The sequence below is a fragment of the Anas platyrhynchos genome, chromosome 1, assembly GCF_047663525.1.
Source record: "Anas platyrhynchos isolate ZD024472 breed Pekin duck chromosome 1, IASCAAS_PekinDuck_T2T, whole genome shotgun sequence".
Classification (NCBI taxonomy): Eukaryota; Metazoa; Chordata; class Aves; order Anseriformes; family Anatidae; genus Anas; species Anas platyrhynchos.
In genome coordinates, this window is record NC_092587.1 from 137,437,488 (window position 1) to 137,462,800 (window position 25,313).

General features: G+C 44.0%; 1 protein-coding gene across 4 annotated transcripts in view; it reads right to left on the reverse strand.

The window, feature by feature from the left end:
- JADE3 (jade family PHD finger 3) overlaps positions 1–25,313 on the reverse strand; it is a 54,755-nt gene that overhangs the window by 16,238 nt on the left and 13,204 nt on the right. For 2 of the 4 annotated variants that reach the window (XM_027446947.3, XM_072030398.1), the window contains exons 2-6: positions 23,954–24,006; positions 13,674–13,733; positions 12,537–12,619; positions 2,574–2,731; positions 502–692 (exon numbers count right to left, since the gene is read on the reverse strand). In XM_027446947.3, the coding sequence (XP_027302748.1) occupies positions 502–692; positions 2,574–2,731; positions 12,537–12,619; positions 13,674–13,722 (481 nt within the window). In that variant the 5' untranslated portion in view covers positions 13,723–13,733; positions 23,954–24,006. Of the gene's footprint in view, positions 1–501; positions 693–2,573; positions 2,732–12,536; positions 12,620–13,673; positions 13,734–15,367; positions 15,770–23,953; positions 24,007–25,313 lie in introns of all 4 variants that reach the window. The other 2 variants (XM_072030407.1, XM_038173166.2) reach the window with 2 other exon arrangements.

Consider the following 25,313-nt stretch of genomic DNA (forward strand, 5'->3'; position numbering starts at 1 on the left):
CAAAGCCTTCTATACCCACAACTCGTATGGAAAAAAAAAAAGTTTATTTAGCAGATTTTAAGTGGGCTAGCATGTGTGCAACTTAATTATTCTGTTAAGAACCCAGCATGTCAGCTGCTCAGAACTCTGTATTTTGTAGCAATAATACGTACAAGTTTAAAAAATGGAAGCATGTGTTTTTCCTATGCAATATTTTTAACCTTTAATGCCCTAAAATTAATTCCACCTGGTTTGGGCTCTTCCCCTCCTCTATCAGCCTGCAGAAGTTGCACGTGATTTTGGACGTGAAGAAGTTTCTAGGCACAACAGGTAAAATATCAAACGCTAACTGATCCAGCAACTCAGTTTAAATGTTTTTATAGCTGTTCATTACCTCGTTTTTCCTAGCATTTCCATCCAATTCTCATTCAAAAATCTTTAAGGAATCTCACACAGCAGACTACAACTCAAGCAGCAGCAGTTAACTGCTGCTTTAAAAACTAGAACACGTTGTGAAATTACCCATTTCAGTAAGCTCTTCGTTTAGCTCCTGGAGCCAAAAGATGTCCATATCATCCAAGTCATAGCGACACACCGATTCTGCCAATTCCAAAATGTTGATGTAACCTGGCTCTGTGGGCTCCTGGCTGGAGCAGTGGATGTACTTCCTGGGTCGTGTATACAGTACTTCTTTTACTTTTTCTGCTACAACCCTACACATGAAAATAAAGAGGAAACAGGGAGTTAGCTCCAGCTTTTTAAGATTCAGCCTTGAAAGACATGAAATATTTGTTATCAAGTGCGAAGAAATCTAGCATCTCACAGATTTTAAACTAGCCTGTGAGTGAAGCCAGGGTGGGAAGACAGGATTCTGTAAATGTCATTTCTTCACATGAAATATGTTAAGGTTTGCTACGTAGACAGAATCATTTTTAAAATGTAAGCCTGTGCATAATATTTTCAACTTAACAAATGCTACTAGCATGGCGATGCAAATGTTTTTGAAACACAGAAAGTATTATGCCGAAAAACCCTACAATCTTTGTTCTGTCTTCTTCCTAAACGATAGAAGGAAATCTTGCCAGCTTACAGTCCTCAGGATTCCAGCTTTTTCAGGAAAGCTTGATTTATTCTGCTGCAGCTAGGGAGAGGAGGAAGAGATGTTTGCTCTTCATTGGGGTTAAGCAGTCTACCCATATTTTATATGTGACACTTCATCCACGTTACATAACAAAAATAATACATTTGTAAGAACCATTCTGTTGCTGAGCAAAAACGTAGAGGGGAAAAAACAGCTAAAAATCATCCAGGAAGCAAAGGGAAAAAAATACTGGTGTTTTTAACCTTTCAATTATTTTAAGAGATAAAAATTAGTGCTTGCCTAGTAAACTAGCCTATGAGAATGGAGAGACTGACCCTAGCTAGATAAAGTCGATCTTTCTCTGCATTTGATGCGAGAGGCCCTGCATGTGAAAGGAAGCCAGGGAGATACTGAATGGAACAGTGCCATACGTGAGAAGCTCTGCGTGCTTTCCAGAGCTCGCCCTCCCCGGCACCAGCAGAAAAGAAAAGCTGTGGGAAACAAGGCCAGAGGAGGAAAGGAGGAGCAGGCAGCAGCCGAGCAGTATCCCACATAATTCTAACTGGACAATGTGGGCTGTCAATGTCAGCACAAACAATGCTCCTCTGCCATTCTTCTTCCCCCCTTCACCTTGCTCGTTTTTTCTCGTGTTCCCTTGTGAGCTTTTCTTTTCTCTAGTCCAGACCATTCTGTATCAATTTTTAACTCTAACGTAATACTGCTGGTATGAGATGCAATATATTTATTTTTAATAACTTGGTACTGACAATAGCCCCAGTGGAAATTAAATTATGCTGGCATCAGCGCTTTCACTGGACAATTCATTTATCTTCGTCTTGAAGACCATGCTGGCAGTAATACCTCTACACTAAAAGACACTTTTTCCACCAGGAAAGGTTACAGGACTACACTGTTTGGTTTTCCTGGTCTAAACACAAGACCAGAGGACAAACAATCTGTCTCCTGAAACTGACATCACTGAACTTGTATATTGATCAGAGGCTATTTGTGGAAAAAGATAGCAGAAGGAGTTAAAGGCTCTGGCAACACCAACAAAAATTGTATTATGTGAACAAGAGAGTAGTTTGATCGGGTACCAGCTATTCCTGAGCGCCTACTGTTCTATTTCTTCATGCTTTATAGAGAGGCTTTTCAAGTAACATGAAAGCAATGCAAGATTTAGGTTTATTTTTAATTTAACTTTCCACACTTAAAAGAGAAAACAGATTTAACCCATAGCACCACGCGACTCAGGAAAAAACAAAATCCCCTTTTTACACTTGTAATGTAGATACCATCATGGTATCTAGACAGAACCAGATCTGAAGTGCCACAGAAATGTTTTCCAAATTGGTGCTTGTTTGGCTTAAAAGCATGCCTGGAGGCTGATGCTTTGGAGGTGTAACCGTAACAACAAGGAAACGTGGGCTGTGTTTAGACCACCTCTTCTCTGAGAGGCCACCTTCTCTGAGCTCACATTCTGCGCACATGCTTGATGTGCAATCGCTATTACCTGAGAGAAGGCTGTGGAATTGTTTCTGGACTGGCTGGAACTTGGACTCCTTTCTCCCATTCCTGTTTCCACGTGTCCGCAAAGACGTAATATTCATCGGGGTTAACATGGTGAGAATCCGGTAGTTTCATGGCACTAATGAGATCCTTGCGGAACACCTGCAAAGGAAACCCAGAGAGAGGAGAGGCTTGAGAAAAAAGATTTCCACCAGGGGAAGCAGTATGGATTTTTCATAATCTACACTGAAACAATGCGCGTATGTTGTTAGTTTTTTTTTTTTTTTTTTTTAAAGAGTGCTGGCACACAAACACATTAATTTGAAGTCATCTAGATTATTGACTCTTAACATACCAGGTGCAGCATGGCAAGAATTTTCAGCTAACTCAAAACCACGCTGCTGCCTGAAGTCTAATCAGAAGGAAGAAAGCAAGCTGCTGCAGGTTACCAAGGGAAAGGGGGAAAGGAGGCCTGTACCTAGTTTATTTATAATATCACTTTCAAACAGCTCATTTTACTTGCCAGTCTGCATGCTTCATCCCAACTTAGGTACAAGGTTGCATATCTTTTTCCTCCGCTCAGTCAAGCTCCCTCTAATTGTCATATTCATCATGAGCTCAGAGCAGTTGCCATGGCAAAGTTGATGTACAGGCACTTGCTCATCTACTAAATCCATTTGAAGTTTTACTGGTCAGGATCTTCAGCATTGAAGACAAACAGCTGCCTACACTGAAGCACGAATTCTGCCTTGCTTTATGCCTGAACCCCAGCAATGCCACCACAAAAATGCAATCCAGCCTCGGGACTCCTTAGCAAACCTACATGGTGAAACACACCAGCGTAGGCCACCCGTGACAAACCTCCAGCTCTAACACCCAGCTCCTGGCTGCAGAGGATTCCAGTCTGACGAACATGCAACCAGGATTTCAAACCATTCAACCAGGATCTCAAAGCTTACTTGATGTAAATGCCTGTCAACTACAGGTGCATGAAATTCAAATAAAGGGCAGATGAATATTTTATTTTTTTTTTCTCCTTCCCACTGCTACCCTGCCCAAGTTTAACATCCATAAAAGCAGAACAGTGACCACAACTTCGTGTTGGGGAGACATCGCAACTAATTAATTGTGTTATCATAATGAGAAATCAAATCCTCAAAGGGCAATAAAATGAGAAGGGAAAATATCCCTGCAATAAGCTGTGGCAGGTTGAACTCTCTTCTTACTAATTCAGTTTTATAGCCAGAACAGTAATAAAATACTTCAGAGCCAAATATCTTCGCATACCCTTTTCAATTTGACAGCACCAGACCGGTTAATGCCTACTGCAAAAATTCTCAGCTGTTCTTGGAAATCATCAAGAAATCGTTGTAACAAAAAAAATAGGCACTGCACTTTTAAGTAGAAACAGGTATTGAAAGAGGCTGCTGGTAGCTCAGAGCACAGGAGTTGCTTCACTGTGCGCTACGTCTGCATCGCTCGTAGGCTGCCAGGAGAGCAAGTTAACCTGGAAGCTCAAAAATAGAGAGCAACTAAAGCCTCAGTGACAGGAGGGAAAGCATTAACGCTGTAAGCATCCATTTTAACACAAGCAGTATGTCTACACAGCAAAAATAAGATGTGCAGTGTTTTAAGCCATTGTAAAGAATTTGTAATTTTTTTGTTACGAATACAGAGCCAGGTTTGCGAGGCACTAACACGGCACAGTGCCAAAGAAACCCATAATTTTTCCATAAGGAAAAATAATCCAATAACTGAGAAATGCAATGGTTTAATCATTACAACGTATATTCCTCAAACCTTATCTGAGGGGTTAAGTGCCTTACAAACTACCTTTTAAAGCACTGAGAAACACAGACCTAGAGTGTTACATATCAAAACCGCTGTTTTTTAAACACTAAATGAAAAACGCTCTGAAAGGCAGCAGTACTCCAACTACATCTAACTACACTGCTTAGCAGCAAATTCATCTCCTGATTGTCCATTATGTACGTGAGCTGTATCATCTCTATTTTTAGAGCACGAACTTTATTTTTTGCCTGGCCACACGGTCACCATGCAGCAACATGAAGTTCTCCACCTCAGGTCGCTGAAGTCTACAGTGGTGCTATCACCGGAGGCCAAAGATTTAACCAATATAAATGCAATGGTTGAAACCTTCAGGGATCCCAAACCCAACTAAGATTTCCTAAGAACGCTTTCATTGCCATTCACACTTACAGCACGAGTCCAGGTGAGTATTTCCCGCAGACACCCAGAATCCTTACAGAGACACCACGATCTCCAGCTCTCATCATCCATCATCTCTTCACGCAGTAAACATGTTTCCTTATCAAGTAAATTTTTTCTTATCAATTAAGTAAGTTTTACTCCTGCAGTCGGCCTCAAGGCTGACTCAAAGCCAGCTCAAAGGGCTGACACACGTTCAGGACTTAGACAGCCAACTTCTCCTCATGGTTGTGTCTTTTTGGACTCTTCTGTGACACTTACTGCATCCATGAGGCAACAGCCAGCGCAATGCAGCCTCTCCTGGCAGTGACCCCTTCACTTCCAGTCAGCGCTCGCCTTTCGGTCACAGCAGTGAGCGTCAGTCACCCCAAAGCACCTACATTTCTAGCCACACACAAAACACAAGCCTTCAGCTGTATTTTAGCATCATCTGTAGTATCACAGAAACCAAAGAGAGCTCAATAATGAGCGTGCCTAGGCTAGCACTGTGTCCCCACCCACCTGGGAGGATTCAGGGCCCCTCGCGTGAGGCGACTCGGCCAGCACCATTGCCATGCACCTCGTACCTCACGCGGCAGGGCCCTGCCCAGCACAACTACAGCTGCCAGAAGCCACCCGATGGGGTCTGTACACACACCAACAGGAAACATCCACCTGCTGGAAGCCTCCTCAGAAGTTAGCGTGACAGTGGGATGTTTAAAAAAATATTTTTGGCAATTGAAAGCGTGAAGGAAGCGATGGATTTCAGCCCTGCTTACCGTGCGAGACTGCTCGGTCTGAACCTCTCCTGTCACGTAGCTGCCAGGAGCTTTACAGTTTCAGCTGAAAATGGTGCAGCAATTTGTCTGAATGAAGCCAATGAAAAACACGCTTGCTTATGTCACAATAAAAATACCAAGCGTTTTGTTGAGAAACTGTACAACTTTTTTTTCACACTTTAAAGCTGGGACTCCAGTTTAGAAGAGGAAACCTTGTTCTCTGGTCTTTTTGCTCTGCAGTGAAGTCTGACAAGATTTGCTGAAGCAATGAGAACAACTTAGGCACCACTGCAGAGACACGCTGTTGTCTCTAAGCCTTTAACAGCCTAAATCCTACAAAAATTCTCCACAATAAGCACGCTCTGCTCCTCCACGGCACCAACACCAAGCTACAGTGAGACCATGGGCCTGTGGATGGAAAGATACAGTTCATGTGTTTTATTTGTTTTTCAGACTTGGGAGTCCTATTTGTAAATTATGCTAGAAGTGCATGTCCAAGGAAAATGAACTTCTTGAATCAGGAGTTTGTAAATGTGGCACCAGGAGCTGTCTGACTTCAACATGAACTCCTTCGGCAAACACTGGGAAAATTCGACATTTAATCTTCCTCACAGGACCCCCACCCCCACGCTGACTTTGGGAATAAATCAAGGCTATCCACTAAAGAATATGGCTTTCTGGGCAATATCCTTATCTGCTAAAGATATCGGGGAGGCACATGCAATGCTACAGAGAATTATAGTAAAATACTAGTATCATAGACAGAGATCGGGTCTTAACTACACGACAGCCTTCTGCAGCCTCCATCTTCACTGAGCCATGCAAATACCAGATCTGCACAGACCTCAGGAACGTTTTGTTTGTGATCAATGCAAACCTAAAGCCACATTTGGGGGGGAACAGGGAATAAAGACCTCCTCCCTCCTCAAAAAGAAAAAAAACACAACAAAATGAGTCAAAAACTTAATTTAATACCTCCCTTACACGCTTCTACCACCGGCAACTGATCCTATTGCTCATTCAACTTGCCCAAATGCTTGTGTCAGTGAGAGCGAACAGACTGGGTCATCTCTTAAAAACGGTAAGAAAAATCCTATTTCTTCTCGTGACACTGAGCTTTTCAGTATGTGACCACCTCCCTACAGAACTCCACCGCGGTAAGGTGCTCCCATGGCCACGTAGGCCACCGCTGGGAACCACGTGGCAGAGGTTTAAGTAAAGCACATGTTAACCGCTCTGCTGCTGTTACAATTAAAGCAGGATTTCTCCTGGATTGCATCTAATTGCTTCACTCCTCAGGCTTCCCCTGGCGCCTGGCAGAGCCCCGGAGGAGTCAGCAGTACACACTTCATTTCCTCACGCCCGCTGTCTAGAGAGTCAGAAGTCTGGCTGTCCCAGGAACAAAGTAGAGATTTTTAAAAGGCAGGAGGGAAAAAATATGCCTTTCCCCACCCAGATTTCCCCAGAAACATGACCTCAGAAACATCCTCAGTACCCCACTCTAAAAAGAGAAAGCTGAAACACCCAGTAGGTTTCTGATTTTTTCACCTCCTTCACAACCCATCCTGAAGGCCAGAGATGAAATTCCAGGTGCCAAATACCCATCCAACAGGAGGCATTTTCTCTAAAATGCAGAGTAAATTACATAAGAACACAAGTTTTCCATCAGGTTTTCAGGCATTTTTTATACACCTCCACAATTATCTTCTTTTTCATCCCGAAGTCACCCATCAGCAAAGCTTACTGTCCCGCTGTAATTCGTAATTCTCACATTTAACACCATCAGCAAAAATTAAAGTCACTTAAAAAGCATCAGTTTATACCTAAAATCACCACATAAATAACACTGTGGACAAACTGTAGTAAGACAAGCATAATGCAGCCACATAATATCTGAGTACAGATAATCTAATCTAATACATGTAGTGTACTTCAATTTTTGTATAGATGTTTCACATCTGCCAAAGACTGCCCACCTACAGGGGACAGAGTTGTAAGGGACACACCACTTCCCAAAATTTAGTGGGCTCATCCTTGTGAGGTAGATTTTTTTCCTCATTAATACACTGCAACCTGGGCATTAATTTCTAATTTAAGGCACCTTATTACAAAGGAGGCTAGAGTCTCACGACAGCACAGGTTGGTTGGTTTGCATTGTAGCAAAGCAAATAGAAGTCAAAATAATTGTAAAACAGCCATGAAGCTACAGCTCCAGGCATGTATACTGACTGGACCTAAAAACTAATGATGTTCAAACAGCTAAAGCAGACAGAAGTGTAGCATTCAGCTTGTACTTCTCAAACATCTAAGTAATTTGGCCGTGCCCTGCAGTAAATCCTAGTAGTCAAACTCCTACTCCCTAAAACTATTTCCAAGGATTAGCCAGGACTCGAGCAAATGAAATATCGCACTTTCTTTGGAGCAGCCATTAATCTTCTCAGCCTCTTTTACTAGTGTTTATAGGAAAAACCAGGAAATCAAACACTAAATCAACCCCGCCAAATGTCTTATCTCTGCTATCTCTAACAGCACCATCTTGGGAGCCAGAAGCACATGCGAGAACCGTGTAAGAACACATTGAGTTTCCTCCTGGTTGCTAATCAGACATAAACTTTGGATTTGGGGATTAAACTCAACAATCAATTTTTAAAAATGGTATTAATTAAACAAGATACTTAGAAAAATCTGTACTCCTTGCCATCCGTTTAATTCCTTTTTTAATCACGTTTAATTCTCAGGCTCCACAACTTCCTATGCAGATGAGCTTCAGTCTTAATTACATGGTGCACGGAAAAGGACATCCTATTAATTCCAGCAGACTTCCTAACTTTTGGCCTCATTCATATTCTCCCACCCTTCCTCCCCCATTCCTCCATCACAGGACCGAAGCTCTACCTCTGCTTTTTGCAGACCATTTGAATTTTACTATCATGCCTGCGCATTCAATCCCAAAGGCAGAACAGCTCAGCCTTATCATAAGCAAACTTCTCCATGCCCTTGTGCATTCCGGCCACCTCTTGTTAAGGAGTTCAAATATCTTGAGATGGTATAAAAAGATAAAAAAAAAAAAAAAAAAAAAAAACAAACAGCAAGGTTGCACTCTGATTTAGATGAAAGTATTATTAGTTTCTTTTAATCAATTAACCCACTCAGGCTACAAACCAGCTCATTAAAATGAATAAGGGATGCTGACCAGAGGTCTTGAGAAGCCCACAGAGATGTCCAAGCTGTTGCAGTTAATTCAGGATCTTCTAAAGCACGCACAGAAAGGTGACAGACTCCTCTTCTATTATGCATGGGGCATGCCAAACGATATGATTTAATCATATTGCCCATTCATTCACAGAACAAAACCAACCACTTTCCAACTGCAAAAAGAATCCATTTTCTGCTCAGAGTCTAATCTTGCAGGGTGCTCCTCAGGATCAAGACCTACAATTTATGTGACAGTTAAATGCCACTAAAAAAAAGTTTCACATACCCCAGTAATGAAAGCAGACCATTTACTTGGGGAAGACAAGCTACATTTCACATGATAACACAGCTGTCGCTATCAGCAATGAGGGATTAAAAACTACTATTGCTGTGGGATTCGGAACCCTATTTGCAGGGAGAGGTAAAATACTGCCACCTTAGACGGGCAGGGTTTAAAAAAAACCCACAACACATAATCCTAACTTAACTCTCTTACAGTTTAGAGAGGGAGGGAAGACTGAAAAACAAAAACAACAAAAAAAAAAAACAACAAAACAAATCATAAGTTTGAGTGTCACATGAATCTCTTTGGCTCTTTTGTGCCCCCACTAGCCTGGGGGAAAAGAACTGGTCAGTCCTTCAGCATGGGCCAGCTGATGGGTTTTCCCTGCAAAAATGATTTCAGCTGTGCTGCCATCGTTTTCTGCTGCAGCTTCCAAGGAGATGGGAAACAGCAAAGTAGGGGCTTCATGCTGAGCCAGGCATCCAAGTGCCTCCTACCCTGCTACTCCCACGCAGCCAACTGTTCAGACCTGCGAGTCCTTCCTGTCCAGCTTCGAGCCCGTAAGAGGCAACTCCACAGGCTGCACGTGGCCAACATCATCAGCAAGATCTAGAAGAACTGTTCTGACTTACACTACTGGTGCATCTGTAACCTTAGCACTGTTTAGTTATTCAAAGTAAATGCTATAGCAGATAGCTTGAAGTTCCCATGTCAGTTGTTTGCGATAGGTTACAGCTCTATCAGATAGATTACAATGAGAGGCAATGCAAGGCAGAGCACTCCTCAGCCACAGCCAACTTTTTTTTTTTAATTTTATTTACAGAGGAACACGGCCACTACAAGCATGTCCTGTGAAGCAGCTGACAAATATACTAACCTGTCCGTCACGATATTGAAAATGAGCTTTTATTTGAAGAGGAAACCCAAACACTGGACAATAGTTGGACTGGAGATGGCTGAGAAAGTAGAAAAAAAGCCTATGTATCCACACACAACATAATTGAGAGAGCCAGGCTTACTGGCACGAAAGAAAAATTAATGTACGAAGACCACGAGCAAAAATATTCCCAAACAGCTATTTATAGCTTTGACCTTTTAGATTTTCTGCATCACTAACTCAAGAAACGTCTGCTGCCTGGCAAGCAGAGGTGAATGAAAGGAGAGCACTGCCAACTTGCTAAAGAGATCCCTTGCTAAAGGGATGCTGTCAGCCTGAAATTTTCAATTTCTATCCAATGGATATTAGACAACTCTTACCACAAAAAAAAACTTGCAGAATTACCGTAACGTGATTTTTTTTTTTTTTTTGAAGGGTATGTGGTAGGGTCAGACTTTGCTTTCCAGCCTTGTCACCAGCTGGTGCATTAACAATCAATTTCAATGCTCTGCTGACAGCAGCACTTCACGCAGTACACCATTGCGTGAGATCTCCAGCATATGCTTTCCTAGGGGTTGGAAGGAGCGCTTGCTTCCAGCACAGGGAAAGGAAAAAATAGAAGGATAGCCAGAAGTCTTACACACAAGGGGTAGAGATTATTACTGTCACCTTCCCATCCATTCCTCTTCTTTATCCTTTTTTTTTTTTTGTGGGGAGGGGGAATATTGCAGTATTGCACTTGGGACACTCCTGCAGAAGAGGACGTCATCTAAGATTTTTTTTCTTTTTTTCTTTTTTTTTTTTTTTTTAAACTGGGAAGGGAGACTCTTAAACAAAAAGCCACCATAAAAATGCCACTGTTACTGGAGATGTTATAAAATACATTTTTTTTAATTCAAAGCGTACATTCCAAATTTTGTTCTTCAAATTTTTATATTTATCAAGCAATAAAGGGTTCAAGATTTTATCTTGGGATAGGTAGAAAGCAGCAAAGAAGGTCACAAGAGGAGGAACTGAAAACACTGCTCCTTTTAATTCCTAGAAGTTATGTAAATAAGAAAACTCGTAGGCTGAATACATGGGCCACATCTTCATAATTGCTTGTACACACAGACGCACATGAAGACAGAATGGAGCAACGGGAAAAAAAACAGTAATGGGAGCATCCTTAGGAAGACGAGATAAAAAAATTGGGCAGGGAGAAGGGACTGGTAAGGGACTGGGCACTGAGGCATACTTGAAACAGCACCAAGTCTGGCAAAGCGTTTGTTTCTGTCCCCGCTTACCCAGCCTGGCAAGCAACAAAGCTGCTGCGACGACAAACGTGAGCAACAATTTCAAGACCTCCGTAGCCACGAGCTGTTTTAAGATTAAAATTCTCACAGAACCGTAATCCTCAAAGATCAATGCTTTAAAGGTAAAAAAGTGTAATAGGGTTTTCTTTACCTTCTTGGTGGCTGTAAACAAACATTATAAAGCTAGCTCTGGCCAATTTGGGTTGTGTGGAAACACTCACACAAGATTCCCTTTTCAGAATGAATCAGCGTGTTGTGTTCAAACAACTCATGATAAAAATTAAGCTTCCAAAGAGAGGACACGCTCTGAAACCTTGCTCCTACCAAACCAAATTCGCCTGGGAAGCAGCATTCAGAAAAGGCAGCACGAAGCACGTTTGCAGAATAGCTTCTGCTCTACGAACACAACCTTTATATTTATGCAGCCTCCCACAGTAGCATCTAAGCAGCTAAAAAGCTGCTGTTATGGTACTAAAAATTACTTCTGGGACATAACTCTGGGTTTTAAATTCTACAGAAGCAAAGTGTGTTGTTTTGTCAGTCTTTTTCTCCTCGGTAACCTCGGGCATCAACAGTCATACCAGCACGCTGAAGGATGCATTTGGAGGGGACGTGACAGCAAGCAAGGGGAATTAACTGCAAGAAACATTTTCCCGTTTGCAGTTGTTATCTGACTTCAGCCCTTGAGAAAGCAGGCACCAAATCTGGAGGAAGAGGCAGACAACAAAATCCTCCCGAAAAAGGGCAATCGGTGGCGATGGTTGCTAGGGTGGATCTGAGTACTGCAGTGCACACGAGCGCTGAAGGAAAAAGGGACTGGAGTGGTGAACACCGATCCAGCGACAGTGGTGATAGGAGTAACGGGTAGGGACGGCAATTAAAATCCTTGCTAAAGGTAACCACAAGAGTGAGAAAGTGGCAGATGATGATTAAGCACTGTTCATACGTAACCTGCCCAGTGGGGTGTTCCTGTTTCATCCTAGAGCAGAAAGAAGGCAGCCTGCCCATACACACACACACACACCAACCACTTCCTTCGCTCTCAAATCACAGATCCATCCCAGCTTTTTCAATTTCAAAAAGACACGATATTTCAGGGGAATAAAGCACCACAAGGTACCGTCTGCAAAGCCATAAGTCATTTTGGGACATCAAACACCGGAGCTCCTGCATTAGTCACAGGGTGAGGAAAAACAGTGTCACGGAGCATCTGACAGGTAACAAACTAACGCGCTGGCACCGGTTCAAAGCTCGCTATTTCAAGCCTTAGAAACTTGAAAAACACATGACAAAAACCTACCCGTAACCAATCTTTAACCCTGGCTCTTACCTCAGCAGGTTTCTTTTGTTCATTTGCTGGTGTTTTTGACTTGCTCCTGTATTTAGAACAAGACGAGAAGGAAGTGGAAGGACCTGTTAAGAAAAAGAAAAGAAGTAAGAAACAGAACCATTACAGCTCGCTTCAATTCATTTAATTGCTCGGTGAAACACAAGGCACTCCAATCTCCTGAATTATGATCGTTCTTGACAAGATGTGGGCAAAAAGCTCTTCTGCAGTCTGTAGGCTTGATTACAGCTCCTCCTGTTCCACTTGTTCTTTGTAAAACCACAGCGCACCGCGTTTATGGGTACATTCTGCTCTGCCCGACACAAGTGTGAGTAAACAGAGACAAGCATGCAGACCACTCTCCCTCATTTCCTTCCTAGCAGAAGTGGAAGGAGGAGCACAACTGAGGACAGAGCTTGTAAGTGTTAGAAAAACAAAGTGAAAAAAAAAAAGCAACGATACTAAAGGGTGCTGATGAGAGAGGCAGAAAAGTACAGTGTGATGTCTAGACGTTCCTGGGCACGGTGCTAGTTCAGTACATGGCTGAGTCGTAACAAATGTGGCAACAAATCCCGGTTGCACACAGCATGGTCAGATGGGCATGGGCTCCTAGGAAGCAAACAGACCCTGCCACGCAGAGGTTCTTTGCGGGCACGAGGAAGGTGCAACCTCAGCCAGACATGTGCCAAGGAACTCCTAAAACAGAGCTTCACCGACTTGTCTACCAGGCCACGGTGTAGATGAACCAGTGTCAGATACTGCAACACATAAAGGCTCGGACTAAAGGCTGAGGGTCTGTACCGCATGAGACAGCAGGACTTTTGTATGGCCCTAGCCATAGGAAAGCTTCCTCTGGGCAGCAAAACTTCTCTTGAATTACAGATTTATTTTTCGCAGCTCTGAAAGGGAAAGGCACACAAATTTCTCCTCAAATGCTAAGCAGGCTTAACACCCCCCCAAGTTTACAGGATCCTTCGCCTGCTTTTCCTCCCATAACAGGGCTCAGAACACAGAAGGCGAGAAGAAATCAAGCAAGAAACATTGTTTTAATTATGGGAGGTGAAACAGTTTGCCCTCAAACCACAGAAGGAAACCACAAGGGGGTGACAGACCAAAGAAAAACTAGCACAGGCTACTTACTCTCATTGTCTGAACTGTCACTGGTGCTCAGATGCCTGTGGCGTTTCATCCTGACGCATCCTACGGAGAGAAACAGAGTTGGTGGCGACCATCAGAAGAGGACAGGCCCCGACTCGCAGGACCCAGCACCCCAAAGGCAGGAGTACCCCAAAAGGAGAGCTGGCGGGTGTGAAACTGCAGCAGCCAGCGCCCTCCAGCCCCTTGGTGAGCAGAGCTGCAGCACGGCCAGGCGTGGGTGCAAAACGCAGCTCACCTGCAAGGGGAGGAAAACCAAGCCCAAAATGAAGCAAAAGGCAGACGTTAAAGGGGAATAATTCCCCCAAATGGTGAGCGACGGCACTGAAATCACCCCGTCACAACTTGGGCGACCCAAGAGCTTGGCTCTGGGAGGCCTGACAAGCCACGGAGGGTATCAGTGAGGATCTGCGCCTCTTAAACAAAACCCAACCCCACGCTGCTTAAAGGGAAGAAAAAGGAAAGCGCAGCTAAATAGCCCGCTTGTTAAAGCCTGCACATTAGTTACTGTACAATGGGTCTTGAGATTATCCAAAGACCAGGGGATAAACAGGATTTCCGGATAAGAAAAGCCTATCCAAAGGCTTTGAAGAGATTGCGACCCAACTGTTTGCAGCAGAATTGTTTAATTTAGTGGAAATTTTCAGCAGCCTTTATGCTTAAGAGCATGAGTTTGATCGGCGCATTTAGATACAGTAATCAAAGTTTAAAACTATCCTTTGATCTATCTTTTATAGAAAGCCATTGCCCACGCTGCTGGAAGCCGAAGAGGGAAACGATGCATGCATTTGTCAGCTGGGTCTATGCACAGCACCTCCGAGTCAGGTATTTAACCGGGGGGTCCACGGTTAACGGGATGGGGCATCGCAAGGCGGCACGTGCAGCACTTTAATAGCCTTAAATCACCTACAGAGTCCCACCAGGAAACAGCTTAATTCACGTTAATTCCCCTTCTCAGCGCCCAAGCAGGCTGGGGAAGCAAGGCAGCCACAGCACACAGGAAGAGCTGGGTTAAAAAGAGGACCCACAGCGCTGCGGGGTTTCGCTTCCACCGCTCACCGTTCAGCTAAGAGACTGCAAAGCTCTCCTGGGCAAACGCTGCCTGACGTGGCCCAGAGGAGCTGTTCTTTGGATGTGCTTTGGTGGCACCAGGCTTGAAATTAAGCTCTAGGTAATGAGGGATGAAGACAGCCACTTCTGTCTTGCCAGCTCCAGCAGTTTAAAGGCTCCAGGCAGGAGCAGCTCAAATGGCATTGCCCATGCCATCTCCTTCTCTGCCAGCAGCCTCCAGCTCTGAACAGCCTGGTTGCCAGACCTTCGGGCACGTTACGGGACCTTGGGACGTGCCGAGAGGACGCAGGTAGGTGTGCACAGCAGCACTCCCCATTGCCACTGCTTAGCAAGAAACGCGACCACTCCGTTCTTACGTGCGGATGAATTTTTGAACAGCTGTTAAAAGGTGCTGAAAGCTTATGGCAGGAGACTCTCATCTTTTATAGTCTACATAAACACACGCAGCAATAAAACCTCTTCACTCCGTCTTAAAGACAGGCGGCGCCCAGTGAAAGCGGGGTTAGACACGGGGCCGAGACGTGGCCGGGAACGCCTGGGCACCCCAGGGAGGAGAGCAGAGGGAGGAGGTGGCTGCTTCAGGGGCAGAAACAAGCAACAAAACCAACCTGAGAATAGGAAGCACACCTCTGCCAACCACTCCACAGCGAGGGAAACATGTCTGGGGAAGTTGTACTTGGGCAGTGGATTTGTAGCAGCTCAGGCAGGAGATTTACACCTCCGCCAGAGCAGAGAGAGGCAGCACAAGCAGTCACCCGGGGTAAGAGCCCCGCGCAGCAGGAACACCGTGATCCAGCCTGATTATTTTTGGGGCAACATTAACCCCAGTAACTGCAAACAAACAGAGCTACAGCACATCACGGGAGCTGCTCCCAGGAGGATGGGTTATGAAGAGGATCCACGTGCTCCGTGCTCTCTGTAGGTCCCCGCTGGGAGCAGGACTCAGCATCCTCGTGCCTCGCCTCTGCTGCTCACGGGACAGCCTCCGTCACCGCGCCCCGACCACGTGCCTCAGGAGTGAATGAAGGAAAGAGTGAATCACTGGGAAAGGATCAAATGTGAAGGTAAGCAGTAAGCTCAGCAGGGTGCCAGTGCCCTTTCCCAACCGCAGAACACCGGTTACAATGAATGGCACGCCAAAGACAGAACAAAAAATATCTTTACACACAAAATGAAAAATCATTTTAAATTTTTTTCATAATGTATAAGAGATACCTTTTTTCACAGAATAGTTCAAAAATAATTTAGAAGACTGCCTCAAGTAGATGCTGCTATAAAGAAGAAAGAGATGAGAAGAGATGAGCTGTCATTAAGAACAGGATGGAAATCCCGTACGGTGAGCAGCAAAAGCCATCAGCCTCTCTCCAGATCGCTTTATCTTCTCTCTGGCATTTTGCACGTTTGCCTGTGGAACTTTTGGTCTGGATCTTGAGAATTTACTTCCAGTAGTTCCCAGGCACAAGCTAAGAAACACGAGTGTAAAGCAACTGAGAAATTAAATTGTGTAGCACAAAGGAGGTAAGTGGCTCCAAAAAATCCCATCCCAACCATACACCTCATTTCTCAGCCACCAAGTAATAACTCTCACTACCCTGGAAGGAAGTAGGGGTGCTTTGGCGACGGACTCCAAATGTGCTCAAGCCTTATGGCCAAGCATAGATCACCTTAGAAACAAGCACTAAAAATGGGAAGATAACATGCCTAGATATAAAGCTTTTTTTTCTTTTTTCTTTTTTTTATATATATCAACAGAAGGACTAACAGATGATGGATCACTTCTACGACAACAAATACAAATTCCAAAGATGCTCACCGTCAGGGATCTTTTGAATGAAAACTAAAACACAAGAGTGACGTTGAGAAACCACCACACAGCAAGCAAAGAGGCGCTCGACTCTCTGGGCAACTACTGCAGCGGAACATTTTCTGGAATTGTTTTTAATCCAGTTTCCAGGATGGTTCCTGGACTTGCACCGTGCTCCACAGCGGCCGAGCCTCTTCTCCCTTGTGCAGTCAGGGCTGGACATGCATCCCTAACCCATCCCCAACAGCTACGTAGAAGGGCCACGACTCCAGACAAGAGGAATTAGCAAAGCTGAAGACACCCTCCTCCCTGGCGTCACCTCACAACATGAACCCCAGTATTTCCCAAGACACAGCTGCTCGCTTCTGCCGCCACTCTCTCAGGTGGAGAGGAAAATCAGCATGGCACTGACTAACGGCACTTCCCCTTTCTGAAAAAGCTGGTTACTGCACAGCTCTCAAGGAAATCAGTCAAGCAGTAGATGTAAATGGCCGACAGTTACAATTTCAGCGCCCCAAGTACCTGCAGAAACACCAGCAGCAAACCCTGCTCCCTTTTCAGTTTGCATCAGAGCAAACTGCATTTATTCACCAAATAAAGCATCGAGTTTATCCTCTTGTCCTGACACATCTCTCGGCATCGCGCAGCAGTAACAGAGGCAGCAGGAAGAAGGATGAGGTATCACTGAGCCCAAACTCACACGGCACGTTACGCGAGAGACACCAGAGGCAAGCACACAAAATGAATCCTTCAATCCATACGGGATTTCTGAAATACACAGAACCTCCAGGGAATAACAGTGCTTCCTTCCTGGCTTCACTCTGTCAAACTGAAGGGTTCAGCACATAGGCGAGAGGTTCAGTACCTGTGGAGAGCCGTACGGAAGGAAGAGGAAACCGAGAAATTCAATGAGCTGCAACACGAACACACACGAGAGCGGTGAGATTTTATTTCTTTGCATTTTAAAATAGACCGAGCAAAACGGAACTGGCCGCGCTTCTAAGGAAACTTTCAAGTGGGATGAAAAACAACCTGCTTTCTCTGTCTTGTTAAAAAGAAAAACAGCGTCTGTGTACGTACAACAAATGACAAGCTACATGCAACTCTCAGACTCAACTTGTGGACTTAATATTGCTCGTCTACGCACAAAAAAAAATGCAGAGGCAGTAGGTAGAAGTCTTCAAGCCTCCAAAATGTGGTTTATGTAACTGTTAAATTTAGATTAGGAAGCAAATTATCTTGAAAGGTCTCCAGGAAATGTAGTACAGTAAAACCATTTAAATAGGTCAAATTTCATAGTCAACTGCCAAGGAAATTACGAAATATGAGTAGAGTTAATACAACCTTTCAAATAACTAGAGGAAGAGAGATCACTCGTGTTTGGGTTTTTTATTATTATTTTTTAATATCCTATCCAATCTCACAAAAAAGGCTATATAAACTGGAAGAAAAAAAAAAAGCACCTACTCAGAAGTTGGGCTGGCAATTATTTGCCGCAATGAGAAGGTTTGAAAGGTTAAACAATTCAGAGGGAAGGCAGCTCAGGAAAGAAGTAACGCTGCTTCTTTGTTTCTCTCTAACCTGAGAATTACACAGCTTAGTAACGTGCCTCTAGCCCTGATGGTCACCGAGCTGTGTGAGTACAGATGGAGGGCGAGTGGTGGCATCACCTCCTGCCACACGGCCAGCAAAGAGCTGAAACCATCCCCGGACAGATGTGTTGCTAGCAAGGCACGCAGCCCCGAGACCACCCGTGCAGGAGCTCCCCAAGAGGCGGGGAGAAATCAAATCCTGCTCTCTTCTCTGCTTTCTTCACACACGGGAAGGAAAGCACAGCCTGATTTTCATCCCTCTGAAGAAAGCCGCGTGCGTCGGCCTGCACACAGCCAGCCAGATGGGCTGGGCAGGCACTGACATATTCCTGCCCATTGAGCACTCACACCTTTAGCACGAACACCCTGAAGACGACACGGATCTGAGCAGAACCCGTTCCAAGGAACAGACAGCGTCAGATGGATGAAAATTCAAGCAAGTACATGAACGTGCACGTGGCTGCACTCCCCTCGGCTCCAGCCCCTGCTGCACACAGTACCACTTGTGCACCGACTTGCGAAACAGCAGAACTACTGTTTTCCCTAAAACATCAGCTGGGACTTGGGCAAAAAAGGTGATTTCCTCCAAAATAGTGTATTGAATTTGAGTTAAAACCTGTTTGCAAAATTAAAGAAAGAAGTGGTGCATTTTTTGCTGCTCCAGGGAAGGCTCCTCACCTCCCCCCCACCCAGTGCTGCCAGGGGCCAAAAATTTAGGGCACAGCCTCAAGGTAGGAAACACAGGTAGGGGACTGGGTGCTATCAGCAAAGAATGCAGAAATATATGCACTATTTGGGATTAAGAAAAACCTGTTTTTTCCATCGACATCATAGACAACAATTCTCACACGCTGCAAGATTCTTAAAATAATCCAGTAATTTTTTTGTACTTGCTAATAAAAAATTAAAGTAGGTTTCGCCGCTCTTGTTTTGTTTTTCTAAATCTCAAGCGATAAAAGCACTGACAGTAACCTGCATTAAATATTTTATCTGTTTTGACTCGTTTATTTCTTGCTATAATGCTTTAAAGAGGCTAACTGCTTTGCTGCAAAGTTTTGCATCGCTAACAAAACCTAATGGATTGCGAAGAAGGCAGAAAACATAAAGATGTGCCTTTATATCCTATTCAAAGGATGAGAGAAAGCAACGACACATTTTCCTATTAGGAAACATTAATTTGACCATTTCTTTCCTCATCTGACAAGAAATGGTTTTCATTTACAAGTTCAAAATAAACAATCTGGATGCTTAAGTTTTCCTAATAAAAAACGGCACCGAGGGGATCATTAGATACAATTACAGAGAATGTCCTGTCACAGACAGCACTCAAAATATTTGGAATATTTCAGTATTCAACCAAAGAGCTGGAATCCTACTATATTTTCTACTATTTCACTTTATGACACGTTTATGTGCAGTTATTAGTTCTCTATGTCAAAACATGAAAACAAAAACTTAAAGGAGTTGTTAGCACACTTTTTGGTGTAAAAAATGTTTATAAAGACAACAAACTTTGTCTTAATATCCGCTAAACTCAAATTACTTTTAATGGCCAGACAACTAATGTAACGTTATGTGCTCCAAGCTGTAATACGCAAGGCACCAAAAACGTTTCAGTCAGATTTAAACAGATTTATGGAAACATGATTAACCTTCTAGGCTCATATAAATCACCCATATAAATCTCAAGTGGGAGATGACAGCAGGGAGATGTGCTGCCACATCTTTATTCACAGGTGAGAGCCCAGGACACGCTGTAGCTGCTGCACACCTCCTGGTAGGGAGAGGCCCCAAACTGAACACAGCGCTCAGGATGCAGCCTCAGCAGTGCCAGGAGTGGGACAGCCGCCCCCCTTGCCATGCTGGCCACGCCGTTTCTGATGCAGAACAGGATGCTGGTGGCCTTCTTGGCCACCTGAGCACACTGCTGGCTCACGTTCAGCCAGGTGCCGACCATCACTCCCAGGTCCTTCTCTGCCAGGCAGCTTTCCAGCCACTCTGCCCCCAGCCTGTAGCGCTGCTTGGGGTTGTTGTGCCCCAGGTGCAGGACCCGGGGCTGAGCCTTGCTGAATGCCATGGAGTTGGACACAGACCACAGATCCAGCCCAGGGAATGCCACTGGTGACAGGCCATCAACCGGACTGAGCTCCGTGCTTCATGACCCTGTGAGCCCAGACATCCAGCCAATTCTTCACCTAGTGAACAATGCACCTGGCTAAGCCCCGAGCAGCCAATTTCTCCAGAATCCCGTAGGAAAGCACCAAACCGCTTGCTTACTTTACTAAAATCCAGGTAAACAACATTCGCAGCCTTTCCCTCACCTGCTAAGCAGGTCACCTTGTCCTAGAAGGAGGTGAGGTTAGTCAGGCAGGACCTGCCCTTCACAAACCCACGCTGGCTGTTCCTGATCACCCGACTGTCCTTCATCTGCCACGTGACGGCACTCGGGATAATCTGCTCCGTAACCTCCCCTGGCACCTGGGTCAGACTGACAGGCCTGTAACTGCCTGGGTTCTCCTTCCTGCCCTTCCTCTTGCTGTCTGGTTTCAACTGCTGCACCCACAGAGCCAGATGGAAAAGCCTTTGTGGATGAGCAACACTAATAGATCACTCATTTTTCCTAAGAGCTAGGGAGTGTCTCCTCCCTCCCTTTGGCACCGCTGGAGAAAAAGTATTTGCAGAACACAAAGCTCCAGCTGCACGGGGAGCGTGCCATGGCTGTAGGAAAAGGGATGGAGGAGTGAGGCTGCCAGGCTGAGAAAAGAGGGTGCAGAGCAGGAAAAAGCTGCCACAAGCAGTAAAGAACAGCAAGCAGGATGAGGAGATGACTGCTCCTCATGGCCCCAAAGGCCGAGGGCACACAGTTACGAGACAAACTTAAAACAGAAGTCATTAAAAGCAAAAAAAGTAATTTTTACACAATTGCTATGGGATGCTGCAGGGGTTGAGGAGTAAACAGACTGAAGAGAATTAGGCAAAAGGGATGACAAGGGCTATAAAACGCAATGTGTCAGCATCAACCTGCCATCCCCACAATCCCAAAGTCAAAAATTTACAAGAAACAAAGCATGCTCTAGAGCTTTACAATGGTTTCCTTCCCTTGAAGGGAATGTTGACCATTATCAGGTATAGTAACTGGTCTAAATCCCTAATGAATCACTTCTGTGAGCTGGATTATTATTTGTTTTTAGCATTAAATGGATTGGTTCCCAACCTGATCTCTCTGGACTAGAGGTGAGATAAGTGGTCTATAGGACCATGGTAAATACTGAAATGAGTGTATTTGTCCAATAAAATTCTGACTACAAACAGCACTACAATACGATTCTGATAGCTGCTGCCCTAGCTGAGTGTGTTAACCACTGCTCGCTGAAGAGAGCTACTTTGGTCAAAATGATTAAGTAAAAGTTTGGGTCACATCGAGTATGTCAGTGTTCGTTTTTAAGGCAGATTTAATAAACATTTTATACAAATAGAGTCTATATGCACCTTAGCATACTATCCATCCAGGACTTTCTTTTGGAGAACACAAAAGAATGGAAGGAAAAGCAAATAGCATCCTGGAATAACACAAAACTTATGTGTATACGTGCATGGATATATATGCATGCACACACACACACACACAGAAGTACGTATGTGTGTAGCTATATAAACTGTTGTGCATCCCAGACCCATGCAAAGAACAGTCTCTGCCTTACCTTATTGCCTCCGGAGGTTCTGCCTTGTATACGTTCAACACTTCAGCTTTAAAATCACCATCAGGAATTGTTAAATTCACTCGTGAAACCTGCACAACTTCCATATAGCTATCAAAGAATGTTTTAGGAAAACAGCTGCTTTGAAATCTGTTACTCTGGTATTTCTTATCGTTTTTAGTATCTGCCACGCAGTAACAGAGATGCACCTATTTATTTCTATTCTGAAAGTCATGAGTACCTGACAGAAATACCTACGGACACACGTAGTTGCAACAAGCCTTTACTCCATTTTCCAGGTTGTGCAGTGAAGCTTGCGCAGTTAAGAGAACAATAAAAAGGATGTGCTGCAAGGAGTTAAAAATGGCTGGGTCAACTCTAAGCTGAAGGAGATGCACACAGAAGTCTGTTAATTATTCCTCTTCTCCCCCACCCCCCAGCTTTTACTCTACAGAGATGTGATCCCTTCACTAACAACATTTCCAATCCCACGTCTGAAGTTTAAGAACCCACTACACTTCAATTTCCTTCCACGTTTCCAAGTCTGGATAACTAGCACGGTGTTCTGTGAGTTCCTACAGGTTTATCAACTCAAACCTTTCCCAGATACACATCCAAAGCTGTTATGCCTCTCTCCTCACTCTGAGGGAAGTAACCCAAAGCCACAGCCAGAATTTTGTTGTCCTGTGTTTGAATTCTGTAAGATAACCTCTTAAAAATCTAACTGAAAATCTGAACTAGTCAGAAAAAAAGTAGCCAAATTTAAAGATTTATTTGTTTAATAAAGGATAATAGTGATCTCATCTGAGTCATTAATTTAATTAGTTAAATCTGTTCAACATCACATTGAACACGATTTTCAACTGCAAGGGCAAAACACATTACATTTTAGCCCTGCTAACAATACGGAATCAGGTGGGAGGAGAGAAGGAGTTTGCTTTTGTGTGTAGAAGAATTGCTAGCTCCTCACCCCTTGAAGACAAAGGGATGGTACAAGAGTAGTCAAGGCCAAAGCTCTATCTGCAGCAAGTCAGTGGGTTATGCACAACAGCAGCCACACTCACATGTTCAGAGCCCACCTGGAATCTGTAGATCTGGTCTCTGACCTCCGAAAACTAGAAAACACTTTTTTCTTTTTTTTAAACAGTCAAAGCAGAAGCAAGCTTTGAACTAAAAGTCTTGAAACTGAGACAACTGCATCATCTTTCTTTGCCCCTCCTTATAATCTTTGATAGCCAGCCAAATGGCTCAGCTTAGCTTCACTTTCCACATCAGTCCAAAAGTAGGATAAGTAATAAAACTTGCATCAGAAGAGGGGTTTATAATCACATTAGAGACATGCAACAGAGACCAGCTACCTCGGTTCACTGGGCAGCTTGAACAAGGCTTCATAATGAGGTACAGGTGTTGGCACTAATTAGGAATACCCAGCTCGCTGCTGACATCAGCCCTCAAAGCAGTGACTGCACTTTAATCCTTTCAGCCACATAAAAGAAAAGCAGAGAGTGGGCAGACAAAAAAAAAAAAAAAAAGTCTCTGAAAAAGCCCATGCAGAGGATAGAAATATTTTTGCTTATTTAAGGGGAAAGAAAAAAAAAAAAGAGGTGCCACGAAACTGCGGGAAGTCTGCTGTAAAGTATCCAAACACGTAAAAGAGCCTAAATCTTCCACATAACTGGACTTTCTGCTTTTAGGAAGGGTATCACAGCATACACAATGTGTATTCACCAAAACTATCAAAATTCATACCCAGAAAAAAAAAAAAAAAGCACAGAATAAAAAGCAGTAGAGTCAGCACATGTCACTCCACACGCTTTTTTTTTCGCCGTAAGCCTACCAACTTCCAAGTATTACAGGGTACATCACAACAGATTTTAACTGAAATTATTACAAGGACTTCTGCAAGCTGGAATCTCATTGTTAACAGCTTCTTTTATGACTTCCTCTCTTTTAAAAGACTTTATATTCCTTTAAAATCCACAAAGCTTTCATTTAAAAGGTGGTATCTGAATGCTGAAGGTATATAGGCTCAATTTACACATTGTAAACACCAACACACACATTTTTTGTTTTTTAAATATCAGTTCCTCCTTCACTTACATGCCAGGTCACGAGGTAGATGTTTTCGCTTCAGCTGATGACATCACAAGCTCCTAAAAAATGAAAGGAGTGCTATTTAGGGAGTAGGAGTGACATCAGGCATCGCATGTTTGAGCTACAATTTCATTTTTGGCAAGTAAGTGAAGGGTATGTTATGTTTTTACTGCAATTAAAAAAAAAAAAAAGTACTAACATAACATAAATCAAAGCCTTAAATTCCCTGATTCTCACTCAGTGTGTATATAGAAGAACACATCAACTGTATGTACACATCCTACAATATGAAAACACAAAGTGCTACAGCGAAAAGTAAATTCATAAACACGATCTTAAAAGTCCACTTTGCCATTCTCTTAGCACAATCAGGAATTGCCTTTACCAATAGCAACACAAAAACTAGAGTATCCTCTATTCTGTTTCAGGGGTATGAAATGAAACATTCAGGTAACTGCAAGGTTATTTGGCTGATCTGGGGGGCCTTCTTCCAACACACAGATGTTTGCTTTCTTCTAGAGGGTCTTGGATGAAGTGAGTATGCTTATAAATTCACACAAATTAAAAAAAAATAAGCCTGGAGAGATAGGCCTGTGTAGCTCCTGCCTGAATTCCTCACCACGTTCCTCTGGCCTCTCCGTGACGATCCTGGGCAGCTCAGCCTCCCTGGCAGGGGCTCTGCTTACTTGCTCTTTTTAATCAAGTAACTCGCCTTGAGCAGTATTAGCTATGGGAAGGGAAGGCATTTTGTCCTCTACCAGCTGCCCGCATTCCCCTCTTGTGGGGCGATGCACATGTACGTTCTGTGGCCTATTGTAATGGACATGACAAAAACATTAAACTCGTTACACCCAGCAGATTTGTGACAATGCTCCTGGGGATGTCAGCTGGGAGCTGGGAAGCGCAGTATTAGAGAGCAGAAACTCCAGCTAAAAACGAGGAACCGATAACTACGCGTACTGCCAGCAGAAAAAGAACAAGAAGAAGGGGCTGGAGGGTGGGAATGGCAATGCCTTGCTGAAATAAGGCAGCCTCTGGCCCGCGTGTCAGCACCACACTTCTGCTTCCCCACCCTCCCGCGGCAGAGGGCCGGGGTCCCAGCGCCCCGCAGCCAGCGAGGAGCAGCAGGCGGCCTCTCCACAGCCAGCCTTGCTCAACTTCGCCTGCGCCATCAAAGGGAAACATCGCCGTATAAGCTGGGAGGGGGAAAAAAAAAAAACAACACAACAAAACAAAGCCCACACACAATATATCACAGCGCCTCTATTGTGACTGACAGCAGTTTGAAGTTTCAGCTACGCTCGTTTGCTTTTGACTTGAGGTTTGGGGTTTGTGTGCTTGTGCGTGAGGTTTTTATTTATTTTTT